We start from the raw sequence: 22,987 nt of genomic DNA on the forward strand, positions 1-22,987 counted from the left end.
TCTTTAGAAATTTCCTTCGAGTTACAAGAATTTAATGACTTAAACAGGAGGGTTATTTCTGATGGATCCACAAAATGTGCTGAAATCTGTCCCTACATACCATTGACATAGAGAGTGACAGAACTCCTGTTCCTTCCTGCCACAAAGGTGTATTCTCCTGCATCGCTCTGTCTGGTCTCAGAGATAAACATTCGGTGGATTCTTCTCTCCACCACATATTTGTGTCGTTCTTGAACTTGGAAATTGATTTCAATGCCGTCTTTATACCAGTGGGCATCAACATCGTCTTCATTGACCTCAAACTCAACAACAGCACGCTGTTTCTCAATGACCTGTTGATGGAACAACATAAAAAAAAAAAAAAAAAAAAAAACTTGAAGCTCTGGTTTCCTCCCAGTTAATCAATTTCTAAAACTGGTCAATGAATGGCATGTGAAAACAATATATTATAATGTAATAAGTTGGCTGATTATAGCACTCTCTAATTTTTCCTGCCTAGTACTGGACAAATGGTACATAAACTTCTCTTGTAGAGAATTGTGTTTACACCTGCATGGAGGAAAGGAGCTGCCCCAAAGAGACAATTATTTCATCCTTAAATGTTTGCTTCTTATTTACTAATAAGGGATATAATGATGCTTTACATTTGGGGGTTTTTTATTATCTAAAAAGCTATTACTTAATTTGATTTCATTTTATATGAACAATAACTTTGTGGGCTAGGTAGGAATTATTATCCTCATTTTAAGAGTGAGAACACTGAGGTTGAGAATTGGCAAATAAATGATGGAAGACATCTCCAGGTTATCTGAGTCCTCATTGAAGGCTTTTTCATTATGGTCCACAGTCTGTAAAGCCTGGTTTTCTTCGGATGAGCAATAAGATAAAGCTGAACTCAACTGGTATTTCTCTAGACATGTTTCCTCCATTATATCGTTTGGGATGATGGACACTTATGAGGACAAGCTCTGTAAATGCAGCCGACAGCAAAAGTGACCAGCATCTTTGCCAGGAACCCAGCACGGCTTGGACAGGGCTTTCTCTTAGACTTCACAGAAAGTACTTCTAGCCACTAAGTCCCTTGACACTTGCCTCTCCATAGATAGAAACCTTCTGAGAAAATGTCACCTTGTTCTAAATTTCCTTAATTCTAATTGATGTGTGAACCTCACGATTTACATTTTAATTCTTTTCCAGTTGGTGCTGCTTGGCAAGCAGCCATTTATTAGACAGAGAAATTTCTACAGCTGCTTTAATTAACGTATTTAGACAGCTGCTAGGGACACCCTTATTCCCTGACTGGAAACTGTGACTAAATTGAGGTCAGCATAAGAGAGTCTAAGCCAAGTAAGAATGAGCTGATTTAATTCTTTAAAGGACAGTGGTTAGAAAATGTAAAAGGGAAACATTAAAATATAAAATGATAGATTATGGACTACTGATGATTTTTCAAAACATTTAGTATGTAGACAATACCTGAACCTCCTTTTTAATACTTCGGATGCGAACATCTCTGCCTTCTACAAAGAGTTTTGCACTTGACACGTTGCCTCCTGCCACCACTGTGTACTTCCCAGCATCAGACATCCGGGTGGACGGGATCAGAAGGCGGTGGACATATTTCTCCTTCTGAATCTTTATTCTGTGGGTGAAATGGAAATTCGAGTTTACTATATGGTGATTCAGAGGAAACTGGGAATTACTGGAATGTAGCAAGACAAAACCACCGACCTGTCTGTGATCTGCAGTTCCTGGTCATCTTTCATCCACTGTACAGTGATGTCAGGTTCAGAAACTTCACATTCAAACATGGCTCGCTTCTTCTCCAGTACCTTAATGTCCTTAATGTGTTTCCTAAATTCTATATGACGAGCTGGAAAATAGCATGTAGAAAAATTAACATTTTTCACAGCTTTATGGAGATATAATTCACATACTACAGAATCCACCAATTAAAATTATACAATTCAATGAATTTCCGTACATTCATCATTGTGCAGCCATCACCATAATTTTAGAACATTCTCGTTCCCCAAGAAGAAATCATGTAACCCTTAGCCATCACCCCAAGGACCTTCCTATTGTCTCCCCTGTAGACCTAGGCAACCACCAATCAACAACTCTATAGATTTGTGTATCTTGGACATTTCATATAAGTGGAATCATACAATATGTGGTCTTTGTATGGTCTCTGGCTTCTTTCACTTAGCATAAAGTTTTAAAGGTTCATCCATGTTGTAGCATATCGTAGTGCTTCCTTTTTATTGCTGAATGATATCCCATTGTATGGCTATCCCACATTTTATTTATCCATTCATTAATTGATACACTAAATTTTATAAAGCATGTATGACATTTTTCCTATGGATCTAATATTTATGAAATCATACCTTCCACATAAAGTGTGGCTGTTGATGTTGCTTTTCCAGCCACAAAGGTGTAGTCAGCAGCATCCCCAAAGTGAACATTCCTGATGTTCAGTGAGTGTGTGAGCTTTTTGGTTCTCATCTGGCACTTGTCAGTTGATTTGATTTCCACACCATTCTTTAACCATTTGTAAGAGATGCCTTCATAGTTCACTGTCACCTCAAAAGTAATAGTGTCTTTTTCTTCAGCGTTGATGTCTTTCAGCATGGAAGTAATCATGATTGCTGCAAAGGAGAAAAGAAAAAACACCCAAGGAGACTTTACGTAAATATGATGTGGGTTATAACAGGTGCAGAATAAAAACTTGGAATGTTTTTAGTACATCTTTTGAGGAGATTACAGTTTAGAGATATAAGCTTTGATACCTTCCATGTACTATACAGGACAGTGCCAACTCACAGAGGAACAGAAAGATCAAGTGATAGACACTGAGGCATCTTTCCAGGTAGCCTTTCAATGCTACTCTAACTGGAACATTTTATCCAGGTGGAGATACTAGTGCTTTACTCAGTGTAACCACATACTAGATGTTTTAATTAACAATTTTTTTTTTTTTTTTTTTTTTTTTTTGAGGCAGGCTCTCGCTTTGTCGCCCAGGCTGGAGTGCAGTGCTGTGATCGTGGCTCACTGCAGCCTTGGCCTTCTGGGCCCAAACAATCTTCCCACCTCAGGTTCCTGAGTAGCTGGGACTACAAGTGTGTGCCACCATGCCCAGCTAATTTTTTTTTTCCTTTTGTCTTTGCTAGAGGCAGGATGTCATTGTATTTTCCAGCCTGGTCTCAAAATCTTGATCTCAAGTGATTCTCCTGCCTTGGCCTCCCAAAGTGCTGCGATTACAAGCTTGAGCAACCCTGCCCACCCAATCAAGGATTTTTGAGTGGTCAGCATAGAAAAGTGTAGGATATAGAATATCAATGAATCTACTGGATATGTCATATTTTATATATATGTGTGTGTGTGTATATATATATATATATATATATTATTTTTTAACTTACGGGTGACTGTCAGGGTGGCGCTGACTTGGTCATTGCCACAGACAAATGTGTATTCTGCCGAGTCCTCTGTGCTGGTGTTCATGATGATCAGCTGGTGGAGTTTTCCCTGCACAACTATCTTGAACTTTTCACTCATCTCAATTTCCACACCATTCTTCAGCCACATGGAAGGGACATTGAAGTGGGACACCTCGCACTCAAAAGAGGCAGTTTTGGTCTCAGGCACCTCGATATTTTTCATGGTTTTTGTAATATGTAATGCTTGGTAAAATCAAAGAGCACTTCAGTTAATACAATTTATTTAAAAAATAGATGAAACCAAACAAATAGATACACGGGGTTCATCAAGGAAAGGGCCGTAGGGGCTGCCTGATACTTACTCTCCACAAACAGTTTTGCTTTGCATTCCAATTGCCCGACCACAGCTGTGTATTCCCCAGCATCTGAGGGGGAGATGTTCTGCAGCATCAGCTTGTGGACCTTCCTTTCTGAGACCAGTCTGTGTTTGTCACTTGGCTTAATTTCCACATTCTTATGGAACCATTTTACTGGAACGGTGTCATGGGAAACACTAACTTCAAAGGCAACAGTGGCATTTTCCAAGGCTGTCACATCCTTTGGCTTTTTAATGATCTTGACAGCTAAGAGGAAAATTAGGGCAATTCAGTGATAGGGTTAACTTAATGGTAACCATGGGCTGACTACTTGTAAAGTGTTTCTAAATCAACTTACTCTCCACGTGCAGTCTGGCACTGGCTCCAAGCCTTCCAAGCCTGAAGCCATAAACAGACTCATCCACGATGGCACAGTTTTTAATCCTCAGAGAATAAATTGTTCCTTTGACAGAAATAGCATACTTTTCATTGGATTCCAGCACAACTCCATTTTTGATCCACTGGACACCTTTGACATTAGGGTGTGTAAGCTCGACAGTGAAAACTGCATCCTGTGTTTCTGTCACTGTGAGGTTCTTCAGAGTCTTCTTAATTTTGACAGCTAAAGACAAATTTATGATTGGGTTAGAAAATATAGATGACATCATCAAGAAAAAGAAGTCCTGAACAAGATCATTGCTTAGTCACCCTGGAAAAGAATGGCTACCAAACATTTTGCAGTTATGCAGCACCTCTGTTTTAAAAAACACCTGAGATTATTTAGGGGAATCTGGGATCCAACTGGACATGTACATCGTGAAATGATTTTTCTATGCTTGAGTAGTATGAAGTTGGCATAGCTATTTATTAGTAGCATAATAGACTGACTGGAGAAGGGTGAAAGACGAATGGAGAATCAGTGTCTGATTTAGCTGTTTCACAGAGCTTCAACCTAAGAAATGGCTTTTTTGCATAAATGCATTTGATAAGCAATTTTGTACCCTGTGGTATGTGTCTCAGGAAGGTTTAGAGGATCTAGAATGACTTTATGAAATGAAAATTTATGGTATCCAAAATGGCCACATCATTTGTCTTTTAAAATGATAACGATCAAGATTGTAATATTATTTGAAAAGGACAAATCCTATGTTACTTACCTTCAACTTTGAGTTTGGCAGATGTTTTGGAGGTGGCCACCTTGTAGGTATATTCTCCAATGTCATCTAATTTGGTGGCAGCAATGATAAGTCTCCTTTTGTGGCCATCAGACTCACTTCTGATGTTGTTAGTCAGTGGTAGGTGTTTGCCATCCCTCAACCATTCACCTTTGGAATCTGGGTTGGCAACTTCACATTCAAACACAGCTTCCTGGGATTCAGCTACGGTCTGATCTGTGAGTGGCTTGGAGATGGCCCCACCTTTGGAACAAGAGATGTACAGTATGAGTCTTTTAAACATATTCACACAATAGGAAAATCTTTGCAGAAGTAAATATAAAATATCAAATTTAAGGACATGATTTTGAAATCATGAAATGTTTATAAGATTGTTTTTACCCATATTGAGAAGGTACCAAAGAAATCCCTTATTCTAAGTGTGCATGACTGATAATTAGGAGAAATACTGGAATCAGAAAACTTTTGTGAAGAAAAAACAACTGCTGAATTAATAAGAAATTCTTAGAACAGTATACCACTGGGATAGCCTCTAACCCAATTCCTTCTTCTTCAAAAGCATTTTACTTGGTCTTTTAATGATTATTTCCTGGGAATCTGATATGTTGACTACATAAAAATTTGCTAAACAAAATGTACAAGTCATCAATGTTTCTACTACGTTAAGGATTTCTATATACTAAAAATCACTGTGTTGGCAAATGTCACCCATTCTATGAAGTTTCACCCCATTGCCTCCACTCTTATCATCCACCAGCAGAAATAATTACTGCTTTAACAAGCTAGTTGCTTATGTAACTGTCCTCTCTAAATTATGAATTTCTCAAGAAAAAAATCATTTCTTATTTAGTTTTGTGTCCTGAGTTTCTACAAGTGTCTGACCAATGGTAGGTACTTTAAAAACGTTGGGTGAAATCACAGAGGGGTTCATAGTTTATTCCTGTCTCCACACATTTAAAACATGTAATTTATATTAAATGTATAAAAATGCTGAATCTGAAATTTTGTTTTACAAGTCTTTTATGGTCTGATCTCTGAAGAAATCTTATAATGTAAGTAAGTATAAACCACGAAACTTTCATACCAAATAAAACAAATCATTACCATATGACTTGCTTCAATGCTAGATGTAATGGACAACACAATCTGAATGTAACATCTCAACTCCTCAATATTTAAACTGTAATGAACCAAACAAATTAATGATGACTTCTAGTTTTTTCTGACAATTGATTTACATTTTTTATTCTTCATTGTAAAGCTAAGAAATTCTACTGAATGATGGTCTTATTTCTACCTGATATCATAAGAGATAGTTACATTAAGCTGTATTTTGAAAATATTTATTGAGTTCATTAAAATGTAGGAAGAAAATAAAAGGCACAAAGGCTAAAGAAGCAAGAATGGCTAAAAAAGGAAATAATTCTTTAGATTAAGAAAGTTTAAATAAAGCTCAATTCAGCAAACATCAATTGATTATCTGTCATTTGCAATATATTGGAATATACAAATAAAATTCCAGATTTCAGGAGTTTATACACTGATATTGAAAGAGGAAATGGGGAATAAGACAAGTGCATAATAAACACTAGGAAAGTGGCACATATAAAGTGATCCTGGGGTTGGAGGAGGAAGAGATCATATACAAATGGAGAGATTAAGGAAAGTTTAATGGAGAAGGTGACGTTTGAGGTAGGCCTAGAAGAACATTTGTAATTTAGGCTGGTGGGAATGGTGTTGCAAGTACTATTGGCTTTGGCAACAGCATAAGCAGAGGCATGGAAGTGGGAAACTGAAAGGAATTTTGGGGGAAATGAATAATAATTTCTTAAAATAACAATCACCTCTCATAAGAATTTAGATTAATAAATATACCAACCTGCCACAGTAAGTTTTCCAGATGTCATATTTTCTCCCGCATAAAATGTATATTTTCCTTCATCATCTTTCATCATATTTAGAACTGTCAATTTGTATATTTTTCCATGTGCTTCAATTTTATATTTAGAACTAGGCTTGATTTCCTTGTCCTTAAAATTCCACAAGACATCAATTCCAGAGTGGGACAGCTCAACCTCAAACACCACATTTTGAGTTTCTGTACAGGTAAGGTCACGAAGACCTCTGATAATTTTAATTTCTGGAGAAAAAATAAAATAATCTCTTGGTTATTATTACACTGGGAAAGTAGAATGCTTAAAGTAATTATTAGATAAGTAGAATAATCCTTACTTTCTACAGACAGATTACAGTTGGTTTCAACTCTGCCAACCATCAGCTTGTAAGGTCCTTCGTCCGAAGCATGAGTTCGGTTAATGACTAGTCGCTGTTTAGTACCTTTCACAATGGCCTGCACACGGTCATCAGGCTTGATTTGTTCATCATTTAAGTACCACTTAACAGAAGTCACATCAGGGACTGAGACCTTACATTCAAGCACAGCCTTGGTGCCTTCAATCACGTTAACATCTTTTAGAGGTGTTATCACGTCCACACCTGCAAAATCATACACACAGGATGAATGAATTTTGTTGAAATTGTCTGCTCCTTGAAGTTCTTTATGTTGCTTGATAGTGTAAACATAAAGTTTTATAAGTAGGACTCACTATAAACAGAGACACGCCCACTGGTGGAGAGGCCAAGGGCTGGAATGGTGAAAGAGTAATTTCCAGCATCTTCCTTAGTCATGTCTTCAATGAGCAGCATATGAGATTGTTTGTCTATCACAATGTGAACCCTGTCACTGGGCTGCACTTCTTGGCCGTCTTTCATCCAGACGCCTTCCACACTTTCCAAGGAGACTTTAACTTCAAGCTGAACAATGTCACCCTCACAGACTTTTTGGTCGGTAAGTCCTTGTAGGATAGCAATGGGGCGGGCTGTGAAATACGGGGAGAAAAAGAATGTTATGATCATTTTTTATCAATAAGCCATAACGATGCTCACAGCAGGCTGACAGGAATGGGAAGACTTACGTTTCATCTTTAGTTTACAGGTTGTCTTTTTCCCGTCGATGACAAAGCTATATTCTCCCTGGTCCTCCTTGGTTACATCCTTGACTGTGAGGTTCTGACGTCCACGACGAGATGTAATTGTGTATTTGCCATTGGATTTAAGCTCCACACCATTATGATACCATTTTCCTTCTATATTTTCTGGGGATACAATGCACTCTAATTCTCCTGAATATGATTCTGGGACTTCTATGTCCTGAAGTTCTTTCACAAACTCAACAACTGCACCTGAAGTGTATAACAGAAAGAGAAATCAATTTTTTTGGAGAGGTATGCATCTAGACTTAGGATAGAGATGATGTCTTGTATGTCTCTTATCTCCCTTATACTATGAGGAATATTCTTAATATCTACCTGCTGATGGCTGAGAGATAAATTTTCAGTAAGAAGCAGTTATTTTAATTTTCAAATACTTTTGAAAGTAAAGAATTTGCTTCCATAAAAAACTTAAAAGCTAAAAATCAAGATAATACTGCTTTAAAAAATCCAAATGGTCAAATTGTTAACATTCTTAATTAGGAACATAAATTTATGATTCTGGCTATGAAACTTATAGCCAATTTCCAGATAATTGTTTTATGAAAGAAAAATTGCATAGCTAATTTTACCACATGCTAAGGGTGACTTTAGAACTTAGGTAAACAATGAAATCCTTCCTTGTTGAATACCTTCAACAATAAGTTTAGCAGTCGTTTTGATATTTTCATCTTCCACAAGTACGCAGCTGTAATCTTCAGCATCAGACGTATCAATGGTCAGTATGGAGAGGAAGTGAACCTTTCTGTCAGAGTGCATCCTGTATTTATCTCCCTCATAAACCTCTATACCATCTTTATACCATTTCACTTTGACAAATGGTTCTGAAGTTTCACATTCAAAGGTTGCCATAGTGTCTTTTTCCTTAGCAACAACATCTTGTAATTCCTGTGTGAAAGTGATCAATTGCTTGGCTACAAGAAAAAGGTGGGGGAAAAAGGGGAGAGCACATTATATTAAATTAAATTCTCAACCTGAGGAATGGGGAAAGAAAATAAAAGTAAACACACTCATGGATATTCTTGAATACGAAGACAGGTCCATCAAAGGAAAGACATGCAAATTACCTTGGACAAGTAAGAATGCGTGACTGGAGGTTTCTCCAGCTATGTTGATGGCTTTTACCATGATGCTGGCAGAGTCCTCAGCAGTCACATCTCTTATGACCAATTCACAAACATTGTCTTCAGGCCAGTACCAGTAGATCCGGTCAGATCGTTCAATTTTGACACCATTTTTGTACCATTCACATTCGGGGTCTGGTTTCCCCACGACTCTGACCCGGAAGTGTGCATCAGATCCTTGGCCCACTGTTTGGCTTTGGATTCTTTCGAAGATTTTTGGAGCCTCCATACTAGGACTTAGTTCAATCTTATCAGGTTTAAAAGTTGGAATCGTGATTTTGCCTTCTTCGGCAAGAGCTTTCTTTTCCTCTTCAGTTAACTCTTTGGTCCAGTGGAGAAGTTCATCTTTTGTCTTCCTGAGGAGTTCCTCATAGGATTCATCCTTTTTTCGAGACTTGAGCTCCACAGCCGTAATGGCTTCATAATAGCCCTCTTCTGTTCTGCGCTTGAATTTACTGCGCAGCTCTTCCGACTCTTCGGGCACTTTTTCATGGGTAATTCTTTCAGCCCTTTTCAACTTCACAACTTCTTTGGTTTCAGTGGTGTCAACAGGTCTATCCACTTTTTGTACTTCAAACTGAAGCTTACCTGGTTCGTGTACGTGAAACTCAGGCCTTGGTTCAGGAGCTCTCCTAAGGACAGACCTAAAATCTTCCCTCTGTTGAATCTCAAGCTTCACTTTATGCTCTATCACACCTTCAGGATTTTCCGCGGTGACCTTCACTTCACCTGTGTCATATGATTTGCAGTCCACGATGTCCAGGTAATGGATACCATCATAGCGAACTCTGAACCTTTTGCTTTTGCGGATGAGCTGTCCATTGAGGTACCAGTTGACTTTGGGCTGAGGGTAGCCTGTTACCCTGCAGCGGAACCTTGCGGTCTCCCCTTCAAGTACTCTAACGGGCTCTGGGAACAAGACAATGTCTGGCTTTTGCTTTTCTTTCTGATCTGTTGTTACACCTGTAAGTGCACCTTCATGAGCCATTCTCTCTAATTCTTCAATTCTCTGTAAGCCTTTCCTCCCCTCAGGCAATTGTGATTCTTCCACAAGACTTTTCTCATCTTTAACAATAAGGGTAGCAGATGTGTGATCTGTTCCATATTTGTTAGTGGCTCTGCAAGTAATGATACCACTGTCTCTAGAATATGCAACGCCATAATCAAGGCTGCAGTACCCAAATTCATTGATCATACGGAGCCTGTTGGCTGCTTCAAGTGGCTTTCCATCATGGAGCCACTCCACCACCATCGTTGGGTCACCAATGGGTGTTAGTCTGCATTCAAAGTGGGCAGGCCCAAAGCGCTTAAGTCTTAAGGAAGTGAGTTTTTTCTTGAAAAATGGTTTCTGTTGTTTCTCTTTGTCATAGAGATCACCTTCTTCCCATTGCTCTTGACCATATCGCAAATGGAGGGGCTCCAGTTCTGGGGCTGCAATCTCCTTTGCTCTATATGTCCCCCGTGGGATGATTAACTTTCTCTCTGGCTCAGGCTCTGCAAACTCAACTTCAACATTTACTTTGCATCTTGTAGTATCTCTGCCAGCTTTATTAATAGCAGTCGCAGTATACCAGGCAGAATCTTGGCTGACAGTGGAATCGATTTTAAGGGCAGCTTCTCCCTTGGTTCCTTCAATTCTATAAAAAGTTGGGGGAGGGAATGATCAATATAGTAGTATAGCTTCCCTGGTTATTGGATTTGCATAATGAGCTTAGCTTTATTATTTCCACACTTACCTGATTTTGGGATATTTATGAGGCACAATGATGTCACTGTTTTTCAACCATACAATGTCAGGGTTGGGGTTACCCGTAGCTCTGACTTTCATTTCAAGTCGGGAACCTTCCTTTATATTGACATTTTTCAGTTTTTCTACAAACATCGGTTTTACCTGATGTTCCACAGCTGAAAGAGAAAGGTCATGATTCAGGGGGAGTAAGGCTGAAATACCTGTTTATAACCCAAGTGATAAGAAAATTCATTTATTTTTATTTTATCTCATTTTACCTTCCACAGTTAAAATCACTGAAATTGATGATCTGCCTGCCCTGTTTTGGGCAACCACAGTCCATTCCCCAGAATCACTGGGTGTGGCAGGGACAATAATTAGTGATTGAGTACCATCTTCTTTAATGACTACTTTATGGGTATAGTCATTGACAATTTGCTGGCCTGTGAAAATATGTTTAAAAGAAAGTAGATTTTAAAATAGTTTTTAAAAATTGTTAGACACATACATAAGCTTGTTTTTGTGTTTTTATGATTCATGAGCAAAAACTTATCATACTTACCATCATGAAACCAGAACGTCTCTGGCATAGGTCTACCAACAACCTTTAAGTCAAATCTGGCAGTTTGCCCTTCTAAACATTTGAAAGAAACAGGTTTTAACACAAAGACTGGTTTATATAGTCTCTCAAGTTGTGACTCATCTGTCTCCTCCAGCCTACGTCCAGGTGACATTCTTGCAGGGGACATCCGTGCAGGAGACATCCTTGCAGGTGACATCCGTGCAGGAGACATGCGTATAGGAGACCTGCTCACTGAACGTGGAGAGAGAGATCTGCAAAACAAAGACAAACATGACTTTCACGAGGCATAAAGAAAACTCAGCAAAACAAACTTCATTTTGTCTTATTCATTATTCATGTTATTTTATAATTTACTTCTTGCATGTATTAGAAGACATCTCAAACTCATTCAGATCTAAAATAGAATATATTATTGTTGCCCCCACAACTATGTTTTTCCTATATTCTCAATTTTGGCTGGTAGTCATTCAGTACATCCAGGTACCCAGGCTCAAAAATCTTGGAATAATCCTCAATACTCTCTTTTCCTTACCACTTGGATTTAATCAGTCACTAGACTTTTTTGATTTAACTACTAAAACATCCTAATAAATGTTGGTTGGATAAGTAAATCAATGAATACATTTATGGAAAAATAAAAAACATACGTTCTTTATCTCAGAGGAGGAAAACATAGAAATGAATTTGGAAACAAAACAAAGCAAAACAAGACTCCATCTACACATTGCAGCCAGACTGACTTGGAGTTTGAATGCTGGCACCACCACTTACAGGTTGGATGAATTAAGGCAATTTTCGTAGATTCCCAGCGCCTCAGTGTTCCTATTTCCAAACCAATAATAGTCATCTTTTTATTGCAGGGCTGTTGTGCAAATTTACATATGTAAAAATCAGGTGTCAAATAAGAGCTATTGTGATATTAGCTATAGCACTAGGAAAATAAATAGTATGATACACTGATGAAAATTCTTTGCTCATCTTACATAGGTGCAAGAAATAAAAACTCCTGGCAATTGTTGGTGTTGCCAATGGTAAGTTTCTGTGCCATCTTAGCCCTCGATTTTCTTCTTACACAATAGCAATTTGCTACTATTTGATGTTTTGAAAACAATTTACATACTAAATAATCCAAATTATTACAAGTCTTACCTGATTCTGCTCACTGGCTCTGGTGTGGGGATGTAAGTCGGAGCCCCAAGTGGTGCAGCAGGCTCCACATACAATTTCCCTGAGCAAATTGCATTTCCTTTAATATTGCTGGCAAATGCAGTGTAGATTCCTTCATCTTCTGGAAGAACAACAGGTATACGCAGACTAGCTCTGCCATCTTGTAGAAAGTCCATTTGGTATCTTTCTCCATGTTTGATGCGCTTGCCATCTTTGTACCAAGCAATCTGCAAAGAATACCATGCATGTATGAATAAAATTTACATCAAATAGTTATATTTTAACCAACTTGTATCTTTACTGTGGCAAGGAGGTATGATAAATGTTTATATTTTACCTTTGGCAATGGATATCCAGACATCTTGCAATGAAAAGTGACACCCATCCCCTCAAGAATTCTATAATTCTTGATTCTTAAATCAAATCCTGATTCAACAGCTTCAGATTCAGAAATGTCAACTGCCATCTTTTCTTCTCCATCTTCTTCAAGAAGTTCTTCTAATGTAGTCTTTATTATTCTATATTCAATTTCTTTAATAAGTCTCTCTTCAAAGGAAGAAATATGGAATTCCTATGCAAAAAGATTATGGTCTGTTAAAAATACATATCCTTACTGATATAAATTATTTAAGGAGATGTATCTGAGCTAGACTGTTGAAGTTTTTAGCTGGGAGAAGAATCTAGAAGACTTTTTGGTTTGTTTGTTTTAATCTGCATTATAGTCACCTTTCCCAGTGAATGCTGTGACATCTTGGGTAGAAAGGTATTCCAAAAGCAGGAGTTAGATTTGGGTTAGAGGTTACATTAGCTTATCACACAGATGAAGAGATCTTGGCATGAATGAACTCAGCTGTACTAATATTGATCTTTTCCTTAATATATTATAAACCCTATTTCTAAAGTCACATTTATGGCCTATATGTAATCTCTAGTTCTAAACTCACAGGTGCAACATACCATGAAGATTAAGGAAACTTAGCAGCAGTTAACTTGGACCTGCTAATAGCTGTCTAACCCTGAGCTCATCACTTGTAAATGAAAATATCAAACAAAAAAAGGAAAGTATAATTTATGAAATGGTTTGGTTGGTCATTATTTTTTTTTTTTTTTTTGAGACGGAGTCTTGCTCTGTCCCCCAGGCTGGGGTGCAGTGGCACGATCTCGGCTCACTGCAAGCTCCGCCTCCTGGGTTCACGCCATTCTCCTGCCTCAGCCTCCCGAGTAGCTGGGACTACAGGCGCCTGCCACCACGCCCGGCTAATTTTTTGTATTTTTAGTAGAGGCGGGGTTTCACCATGTTAGCCAGGATAGTCTCGATCTCCTGACCTCGTGATCCGCCCGCCTCGGCCTCCCAAAGTGCTGGGATTACAGGCTTGAGCCACCGCGCCCGGCCTGGTTGGTCATTATTTTTATACTCACCTGATCTTCTACGTAAGTTCTGACCACTACAGTATCTTTGGCCATTTTCTTCCTAATTAAGGCTTGTTCTTTTTCATACTCTTTTTCATACTCAGAATATACAAATCCAGGTGCTGTTTCTCCAACTTTGGGTTCTTGAACAAATGCAGTCACTTGTGTCTGGTAAAGCATTTCTTGCTGGGACTTCATCAGTGACTCATAATCAGCTAAGAGTTAAGAACATAAGTTAATTTTTAATGTTCTTATTAGAAAACAGTCATACCACTATGCATTCAGGTAAACTCTACACTGGGGAAAGTTGATAACCAAGAGCCAAATTTTCCAAATATCTACTCTTGAAGTGCTCAATATTTTCTAGACGGAATTTGGAAACCAAACTTACACTAACAAATCAAACCAGCCACTACAATTGTAGAAAGAATTTTATATTAGCAGTCAGTTTTGGGGGGATCTACCATGGAGGTCTTCCTAATTTGCTGTGTGGCTTTTAATAATTCATTTACCTTCCTGAATATTGAGTGCTTTATCTGCTAAATGAAGATAATATTGTAATTTCCTCTAAGGGATACTGTGTAGGTCAAATGAAACAGAGTGTGAACCAGTTCACTGTAAATGTGAACAGTCTAGCATGAAAGCTATTGCATTTGTTTTCAAGTCATAAACATTGAAAATCCTGACTTCCAGGTTTTCTTTAAAATATCAGGAGCTCTAGCAACACTGAGCTTGGTAACAGCCTGGTGCGTGCCTGGTAACAGCCTGGTGTGTGCCTGGCAACAACACAGCTACTGTCTCTTTGAGGCAGGGCACCTACTCTCCAGTTTGCCACTGTTTTCATTGAGCTCACTGTTACCTGCCTGGGCCTGGAAGGCAACTGGATTTAGAATCTCTGCATTTTCAGAGGCATGATATGCCTAGAAACAAATACACCAAACAGAAAATATCGCTAGAACCTCGGAAGTTTGACGCCAGTATAGTTTTTGAGGCCATGTGGTCTAAAACATTTTCCATACAACTGAGGCGAAGACACTGAGGCAAAGTATCAAAACCAGTAAATGGCAACAGGTTTTTCGGCAAACGGACAGCACTGCTATCTCCTTGTATTTCAGTTCTTATCATGCACATAGAAACTAGGGTTGCACTTACCTTCTTCAAGCAAGGAAGCAGATGCAGAAGTTTCTCCATGCTTATTACGAACAACAATAGTGTATTCTCCAGCATCATCAGCAAAAGTCATAGAAATCACCAGCTTGCATTCACCGGTTTGTTTGTTGTAACTCACTTTGTATCTTTATGTAAATGTACAAAATTTAAAAATCAGTTATCAACAACCCTTCTGTGGGTAAAATAATTGGACTTATCTGTGAGTAGATCTGTGGTATAAAATTCAATGACCCTAAACATATGACTAAGCCCCACAATAGATTATAAGATTGCTGAAAATTGAGAAAAATGCAAGAACATGAGTAATTAGGGCCAAATAAGTTAAAATATTCATTTTAAAGAATATTTATTGCTAGAATCAGTCATGAAATTAAGTGGTTTTCAGAGTTTATGTTAGCAAATGATCAGGTCACTTAAACGACAGGTATTTTCACTTTGTTCGTTATTTTTCTCATTATTTCATTCAGAGATCAAATGAATAAGTAAAACAATAAATTCCTTTAAATATTTCAGTATTAACTCTCTGATACATTATATTTATTATTATTAAGGTACGGCACCTACATTTTTAGATAACCAGGTTGCTCTTTTTATCTTAAATTGCAAAATATTCAGAGCTAAATTTTATATTGAACTGAAGAAAAATTACTAGCATAGATTTTTGTGCATAACTAGCTTTCTTCTTCATTACATGGCTATTCTTCTATCTTTTAGTCACTTGGTTATTACATGTTTTTATTGAAAATTGTCTCAAATCTTTTCTGGAAGAGTGTGTGTGTGTGTGTGTGTGAAAATCCATATTTTCTCTGCTTTTGCAACCTCAATGAATTAAACTATAATGTAAAGAAATATATCTCCCATCCACTTTTGTCACATAGCTTTATTTCTTAGGAAATAAAATGCACAAAAAAATGTAAAAATACCTCAAAACAAACTAAGAAGTCTCCACAATGAAAGAGCCTATGCTCAGGGTCAGTGGGGTAAGTAAATTCTACTCTAGGCTTCATGTACGTATCATACAAGTTACAGAGAACTCTATATTCAGCCATCAAAATACCTGTATCCAGTGGTTAGAGGAACACCAGATTTTTTCCAGTATACATGGGGCTTTGGGTTGCCGCCAACTTGGCATCCAAACACCACACTCCCACCTTCCACCAGTTTCTGGACCACTGGTTTCGTAATAAAGTAAGGCGCAGCAGGTTCTCCAGGCCCTGCTTGTTCCTCTGTGATGCTAGTATCAGTCATAACCACGTCTCTTGACTCAACAAAGCTGGAAAGAGAATTCCCCTCATATTAGCTTCTGGATTGCAATTTGCCAATACTGATGGGGCTGAAAGTCAAAATTGTACTAGAACAGCTACTAATTAGCAAAATGTTTTACCGTTTCTCTTCTGTAGTAAATTTCTCAGTCACGCCTGTGGTTTCCTTTTCAAATTCTTCTGACACTAAAAGAAGACAAAAGTTTCTCACTGAGATGTTTAGTGACCCCTGCTTAGCACTGACAGTTAAATTGACCATATAATCTCCCCCCAAGTTCCAAAAAGGGACATCATTTCAAGGTGCACAGAAACCATATTGTGGAAAAGAGTGTCAGATGCAAGTGATGGTATGTGCATTAGGACTGTGGGAGGGTGGCCACTAACCCTGCACAGCCAGATAGCAGGATGTACTGACGGTTCCAGCCTCGTTTACAGCACTGCAGGTAAATCGCCCGCTGTCTTCCGCAAACGCTTCGCGAATCATAAGACGAGCAATTCCACTCTGGAAGGTTATCTGGAAGTCAATGGAACTTTCGATTTGGTAGTCTTCCCTGTACCAAGTCACTGTCGGGGATGGGTATCCAGAGATGTGGCACTCCAAGGTGACAGATTCACCTTCTATGACAGTTACATTTTTTAAGCCCTGAAGAGAGGAGAAAAAATAAATAATGATATGTGTACATATTCATTAATCATTTCTGTTTTGTAACAAATGTGGAGTTTGAACTTATGCATTTCAACTGCCACAAAATGGCCTTTTAATCAGGACTCCAGAAATAGTAGTAGAGAGACTAATATTTATATAATGTACTAATATATTAGTAAAGAGCTGTAAGGCTCAATAGCAAATGCTACCTATTCAACAAAGCTTTGCCATGGTATCACCAACTGGAATGAATCTATCCCTCCCATGGATTCTCCTTCTGTTGTGATGCTTATCACCTTATATATTTTATCATGCTTGTTTATGTACATTTTCTCTGATGGCAAAGAAAATATTTCAAAGAGGGATGGATTGGTCTTTTTGTCTCCACAGCTCCTGCAGTAATGCCTTCTGCATATTAGAAGCTCATTAAATCTTTTGAATCCATGAATGATGTACCACGTAGAGTTCCCCTCTTCCTTGCCAAATATGGTCAAGTATGGTCTTCCAGACCAAATACGGTCTTAAAATGAGCATCTGTAAGCTCACTAATGTCATTTTTGTATTAATTTCAGAAACTGATCTTTGCAAACATATATTAAAATGATTTGAGAAGATATGAATAGGGTCCGACATAATCAACTTCTTTACTCACCGAGACCAAAGTTGGTGGGGTAACAGGAATTTCAACAGGTGCTGGTACTCTTGCTGTTTCTGTTACCTAGATTTTTACAAATTATATTACAAAATGCTCATGAAATTAAGGGAAATCTCATAAACTCTTAGCTCATGCAACATTATATAATTATAAAAATATAAAAATAAGTATAAAAATAATTTGAGAAAATGATCTCTGACCCATACTATGCTCCATAAAAATCAGGTCTTAGTATGGTAAAGGAGAAAGGCAAGACTCCGCTGGCTACTTTTCAGTACAAGCTAGCTAACCACCTGGCCCTGCTCAATGGGAGTGGACCATGTAACAGCAGGTAACCAGTGACCAACCTTGGCTTCGCGTCCGTGCAGTACTTCAAAGCGCTCTTCACGGACGGTGGCGCCAGTGATGCTCACCCCTACTTCCTTTTTCACCTCAACGCCAGCTTCACTCTTGTAAGTATCTGGCGTGTCAGCGAAGGGGAATTGTGGTGAGGGTGCGGGCTCTGCCCTTACTCTAGTCTCGCTGGGCTTCACAGTAGGAGCCTTCACCGATTTGGTGATCTTCTGAGCAGAAGATGTGGCTGACAACTCTTTTTGTAATGTGGCAATAGCACTACCGGCTATTGATGCCTACATGGAAACAGAGTCAGAAAATAAAGTCATTTAACCATTCTCCGATGGCTAGCCCTCTTGGACTGAGTCTGAGCCTATTTTCTATGAGGTCTGTTTTTTAATGTTCTCATTATCACTCATTATCACACAGTTAATGAAAAGTCAGTTAGAGATAAGCCAATTATAAAGCTCCTTGTCATGCCTGTTAGTTTGTAAAACAAATTTTAAAATATCTTTTTTAAAGAGTTGTATTCAGAACTCCTTATTTTACAGCCTTTATCATAAAAGGACAAGATCTTCTAAAGCTTAGTCATGAATTTTCACTTAACCATTCCGATGAATGCCACTTTTGAAAATACCACAGCGGGAGATTCAAAATTAAGAAATTATTGAAATTGTTGGTAAATTCCTAAGAACTACTTTGCAATAGTACCTTTGGGTTTTAGCCACAAATCTACGTGAAAGGTAAACATGAAGACATTCAGAAAAAATATTTTAAAGGTTTCCTTACTGCTTTTATTCTGTTGTGGTCTATGGTTATTTGTTTTGTAATTTGGGACTAAATCAAATATAGGCGTTATATGTAACTTACAGTTCTTTGAAGGCATAGAAAGTTTGGGTTCTATTTCTTGGATATGTATAATAACAATGGTGACTAATATCAAGGATTTATTACATGCTGACAACTTAAGGTTTTTATGTCCTTTTTACTTGCACTTTACATGTATGCTTACTTCCTCCTCATGACAGAGGTTATAAGGGGGAAGATAGGGCATTAATCCAGAGCTATTTGATTCCACAATCCAACCCAACCACCATACAGTACCACCTCTCCATCTTGCTATATTGAGTATATAAATATATGATTTCTCAATGTCTGTCTTTATTATTGAAACACATTCACAGTTAAGTTACTCTGAAATATCTCATAGCATAAGTAAAACTATGCTGTGTAACACATTACTCCTTTCACAAAATCATTAGAACAATAGTAATCAAAACAATTGAGTTTGAGCTGTCCCTGAAATGTGAACTAGAGAGTAGCTTGTGTGGATTTGTGTCTCCTCAGAGGTATAAGATAACCACTTGTGACTCTAGGCTCACTCCCCTGGGCGAGTTTCAGAAACCAAACCTTTAGGGCGTCTGGGCCCACTGTGAATGCAAACACACACACACACACACACACACATCACCAAAAAAGAAGCCTCCATTGGCCTACCCCAAAGATGCTCTATTTCACCGGTTAGATACTTATTTCCTTTAAACATTTCTGTATCATGCTCTGTAACTTCTTACCTCATATCCATGTTCTGTCTTAGGAACAGAAATTTTTGAAACAGTAAAGTGAGGGCTAGCTGTGCGGGGGCGTTTATCCACATGGACTAATCTTTCCGTTGTTAGATCTGTAGTTTTCTTGATCTGCATTGAAATGAAACTCAGTGATACCATTGACCACCAGATGACCACAGCAGTGAGGCTTGCTTTACCATGAACAAGGTGAAAAATCAGCAGGTATAGACTCACCTGTGATGATATGTGCATTCCCATTTGATCAGTAGTTTTGATATGAGTCTCAGAAGGAGCCTGGATTACTCTAGGCTTGACTGCTTTACGGACAACGTGGGGTTCTGAGGCTGGACGTTGGGGAGGCTCGGCTACCTTTGCGGCGGAAATGCGTTCCTTATATCCGTACTCCAAAGTGGTCTGCTGAGCATAGGATTCTTCAAGATGCCCAGGCTCTCTGGGCTCTCTGACTCGGGCCTGGTCTACTGCAGCAACAACTGTTGCTACAGCTTCAGCCTTTTTTCCAACGTCCACCTGGAGACAAGGTTTCCAGAATTAATACATAGGAACATCGAGATCAGGCTGGAATATCTCCTAGGCATCAGGGCAGGCAGATGGCATCCACATTATACAGCAGTGTTAATGTGTCTAGAAATGTATCTCAGAAACACTTTTACATACTATTTCATTATTATATTGTACAGACATCTATTTAGATATACTCTCTGTACACCTGCTTAATTATACTAGACATTAAATCACATATACACAACATAGGACAATCACAATATGAACATAAAATCTTAAGGAGAGTTTGAAATTTTCTAGAATTTTTCCAGGCAGACAATCAATCAGCAATTGGAAAATCAGAATTTTGGAGCTGGTTCTTTTCACTGATTATTTTTATTATCTTGCTGACCATTTAGTCTGGTGTCAATGCAGGGACAGTGATGATATAAGTGCACTCAAATACCGTCATCATCCCATCCAGAAAAATCAGTGACTACAGAGTTATATGGTTGCATGCAAATCGGACATAACGTGAAATCTCACGAACACAGAGTGAGCATATGAATTTACTTATGATTCCCTAATGGTAAGATTTGTTTAATCTATCAGAAAATACCTTTCTTAAAACACACAGATGACAAAGAGAACCCCGTGCAAATGAAAATATTGTCATTAAAATGAAAGTGTTATCATGTTTGGATTCAAGAGAACAATCTTTCACATTGAAGTTTAATTTACTTTCATTATTATGGAGAGTTAAAGCGAAGAATGAAACACATATTATTTTCTTGTTTCTGAGTCTGATGAACATAAATGGAAATACAATTTGCAGAGGAGTTTCTTTTAAAGAAGGCAAACTAGCTGATGTGGCTTAGATATTATGATTCTATGTGATACTTGGAAACGGCATAACGCAAAAATCACATAGCCATGTTCATTTTAAAAGTACATTTTAAAAGTGCATTTTAAAAGTAAGATTGGAAAATTTTATTAATATTCAGTTTTCTATACCTGTGAATAGAATCTAGAATGCATCGGAAACATTCTACTATGCTACCTGTATATCTTTAAAAATTATTCTCTGAAACATTCAAGATATAAATGAGATTTTTCTGAGATGGAATTGGGTCTTTAGTGATCATGGGCTTTATCCAGGTCTTCCTTTTAGGAAGACACAAACAATTTCATCTGCCTCGAAGGACTGCAGATACCATCTTCACTTTAGATTGCATCATCTCAGAAAAAAACATAAAATACACGTGAGGCTTAGGTGAGTTAAGTTTGTCCATTTATTTGTTTCTTTTTTAAAAACTATATTGGCAATGAGCTGACTTTAATTGTATAGACATTTTAAAATGTTAACATCTTCGACAGATAACACTAAATAAATAAATATTATTTTGCTTGTGGAGTGATCACATTTCCACTATATCTCATTTGAACTTTTTAGCCAGTCTGATATGAAGTAGTCAGGTTAAGTCTTAATTTTATTTTAACAATGATAAAAGCAACTGTCATAGAAACTGTCATTTGACTAAATATCACACAACTGAAAGAAATATTTAAATTTTGTTCTTGATTTTAAACATATGGAAAAATCTTAATCATGGTAGAATATTTTAAATTGAGGAAGCATCTGTCTGTTTTTTCCTTGAATTATTGTATATCAAATTTATATACACACACTTATTGGTGGACTACAAATGAGTACGCTGGTAACCGCTTTTATTTCTTAGTGGACTTTGATATGTCTCATATGTTTGTAATCTAGAGAAGCAGGAAGACAAATTGGACTAGAATACTCCAATTCATACCAGTTAAATGCTGAGAATAAATTTAGGAGACATAAAGAAGAGTATTATTTGGTCTGACTTTTCACTACTAGAAATGCTCACTGTTCAACTGGAGGATGGAATGAATCTAACCATCTCTATTGTTTTATTGATCAGTTAAGCAATTAGATGGAACACTAGAAGCACAATTCATGATGGATGAAAAGTTATGAGAGTTGATGATGAAATGGGATGAAACAATACTTTTCACCTCCATAGCATCAGTTTTCACCTCTTCTCGAAAAAGATGTGTTTGTTCTTGTTTAATAGCGAATCCTTCTCTAGTCATTGGTGGTGTGGCTGGTTCAGCAGATTTTGCAGTGGTAACTACTACTTTAGGTATAAACATTTTCTCAGCTTCCATCCTTAGCTAATTTTTAACAAAAATAAGATAGTCAATTCATGATAAAATTTGAATGGAAACAAAAATAAAAAGTTAATCACTCATGAGGTATGTTGCATAGTGGAATTTCTGTCATTTATGAGACTTCTGAAAGGCTGGTATGCCATTAAATGTTAGACTTGAGTAAAGGTTTAAAAAGTTTATTTTAAATCACATCTTAGAAAAAAAAAGATGTAGAGTTAGAAAATGACACTGAGGGAAATACAAATAGGATTCAGGCCATCCTGCTAATGAAATGGAAAAACTTTAGCTGCTAATTTTCAAGTGGTATATTAGCAATAAAGAATACAATTAGGTAAATGGCTCATTTGGAGTAAATGACAGAGTCATGGGAAACAGTTTAATTCATGGATATTTCATAGCTACAAATAGATATGGTAATCTTTTCATGGCTTATGTGTAATTGTTCTGTTTGGATACTTCCTTCTCTAGATTTTAATATGCATCTTGTTTAGCTTTAGTGGGAGCTGCTACAGCAGGCATTATAATTTTTTCAGCTTATCTTCTCCTCTGATATTTACAGGAGGGAAAAAAGGTAAAGTTTCATACAAAGAAAATTATGGATAATTTACTGAAA

At 37.6% G+C, this 22,987-nt stretch overlaps 1 protein-coding gene and 1 long non-coding RNA gene across 2 annotated transcripts in view; one reads left to right on the plus strand and one right to left on the minus strand.

Moving 5' to 3' along the window:
• TTN (titin) overlaps nucleotides 1-22,987 on the minus strand; it is a 302,859-nt gene that overhangs the window by 236,532 nt on the left and 43,340 nt on the right. The window contains exons 14-41 of the mRNA XM_055289874.1: nucleotides 19,906-20,199; nucleotides 19,678-19,800; nucleotides 18,118-18,399; nucleotides 17,768-17,833; nucleotides 16,854-17,112; nucleotides 16,592-16,655; nucleotides 16,265-16,480; nucleotides 15,190-15,332; nucleotides 14,047-14,252; nucleotides 12,965-13,198; nucleotides 12,610-12,854; nucleotides 11,440-11,711; nucleotides 11,156-11,320; nucleotides 10,885-11,053; nucleotides 9,092-10,785; nucleotides 8,657-8,938; nucleotides 7,950-8,216; nucleotides 7,581-7,853; nucleotides 7,207-7,470; nucleotides 6,854-7,114; nucleotides 4,957-5,217; nucleotides 4,158-4,421; nucleotides 3,806-4,066; nucleotides 3,426-3,686; nucleotides 2,391-2,651; nucleotides 1,732-1,873; nucleotides 1,477-1,642; nucleotides 101-332 (exon numbers count right to left, since the gene is read on the minus strand). Of these exons, the coding sequence (XP_055145849.1) occupies nucleotides 101-332; nucleotides 1,477-1,642; nucleotides 1,732-1,873; nucleotides 2,391-2,651; nucleotides 3,426-3,686; nucleotides 3,806-4,066; nucleotides 4,158-4,421; nucleotides 4,957-5,217; nucleotides 6,854-7,114; nucleotides 7,207-7,470; nucleotides 7,581-7,853; nucleotides 7,950-8,216; nucleotides 8,657-8,938; nucleotides 9,092-10,785; nucleotides 10,885-11,053; nucleotides 11,156-11,320; nucleotides 11,440-11,711; nucleotides 12,610-12,854; nucleotides 12,965-13,198; nucleotides 14,047-14,252; nucleotides 15,190-15,332; nucleotides 16,265-16,480; nucleotides 16,592-16,655; nucleotides 16,854-17,112; nucleotides 17,768-17,833; nucleotides 18,118-18,399; nucleotides 19,678-19,800; nucleotides 19,906-20,199 (7,627 nt within the window). The remainder of the gene's footprint in view (nucleotides 1-100; nucleotides 333-1,476; nucleotides 1,643-1,731; nucleotides 1,874-2,390; nucleotides 2,652-3,425; nucleotides 3,687-3,805; nucleotides 4,067-4,157; nucleotides 4,422-4,956; nucleotides 5,218-6,853; nucleotides 7,115-7,206; nucleotides 7,471-7,580; nucleotides 7,854-7,949; nucleotides 8,217-8,656; nucleotides 8,939-9,091; nucleotides 10,786-10,884; nucleotides 11,054-11,155; nucleotides 11,321-11,439; nucleotides 11,712-12,609; nucleotides 12,855-12,964; nucleotides 13,199-14,046; nucleotides 14,253-15,189; nucleotides 15,333-16,264; nucleotides 16,481-16,591; nucleotides 16,656-16,853; nucleotides 17,113-17,767; nucleotides 17,834-18,117; nucleotides 18,400-19,677; nucleotides 19,801-19,905; nucleotides 20,200-22,987) is intronic.
• On the plus strand, nucleotides 10,662-13,699 carry LOC129488116 (uncharacterized). The gene is made up of 2 exons (XR_008659592.1): nucleotides 10,662-12,491; nucleotides 13,574-13,699. It is a non-coding gene; the product is annotated as an uncharacterized lncRNA (long non-coding RNA).

Source organism: Symphalangus syndactylus, chromosome 8 (assembly GCF_028878055.3).
Source record: "Symphalangus syndactylus isolate Jambi chromosome 8, NHGRI_mSymSyn1-v2.1_pri, whole genome shotgun sequence".
NCBI classification, from domain to species: Eukaryota; Metazoa; Chordata; class Mammalia; order Primates; family Hylobatidae; genus Symphalangus; species Symphalangus syndactylus.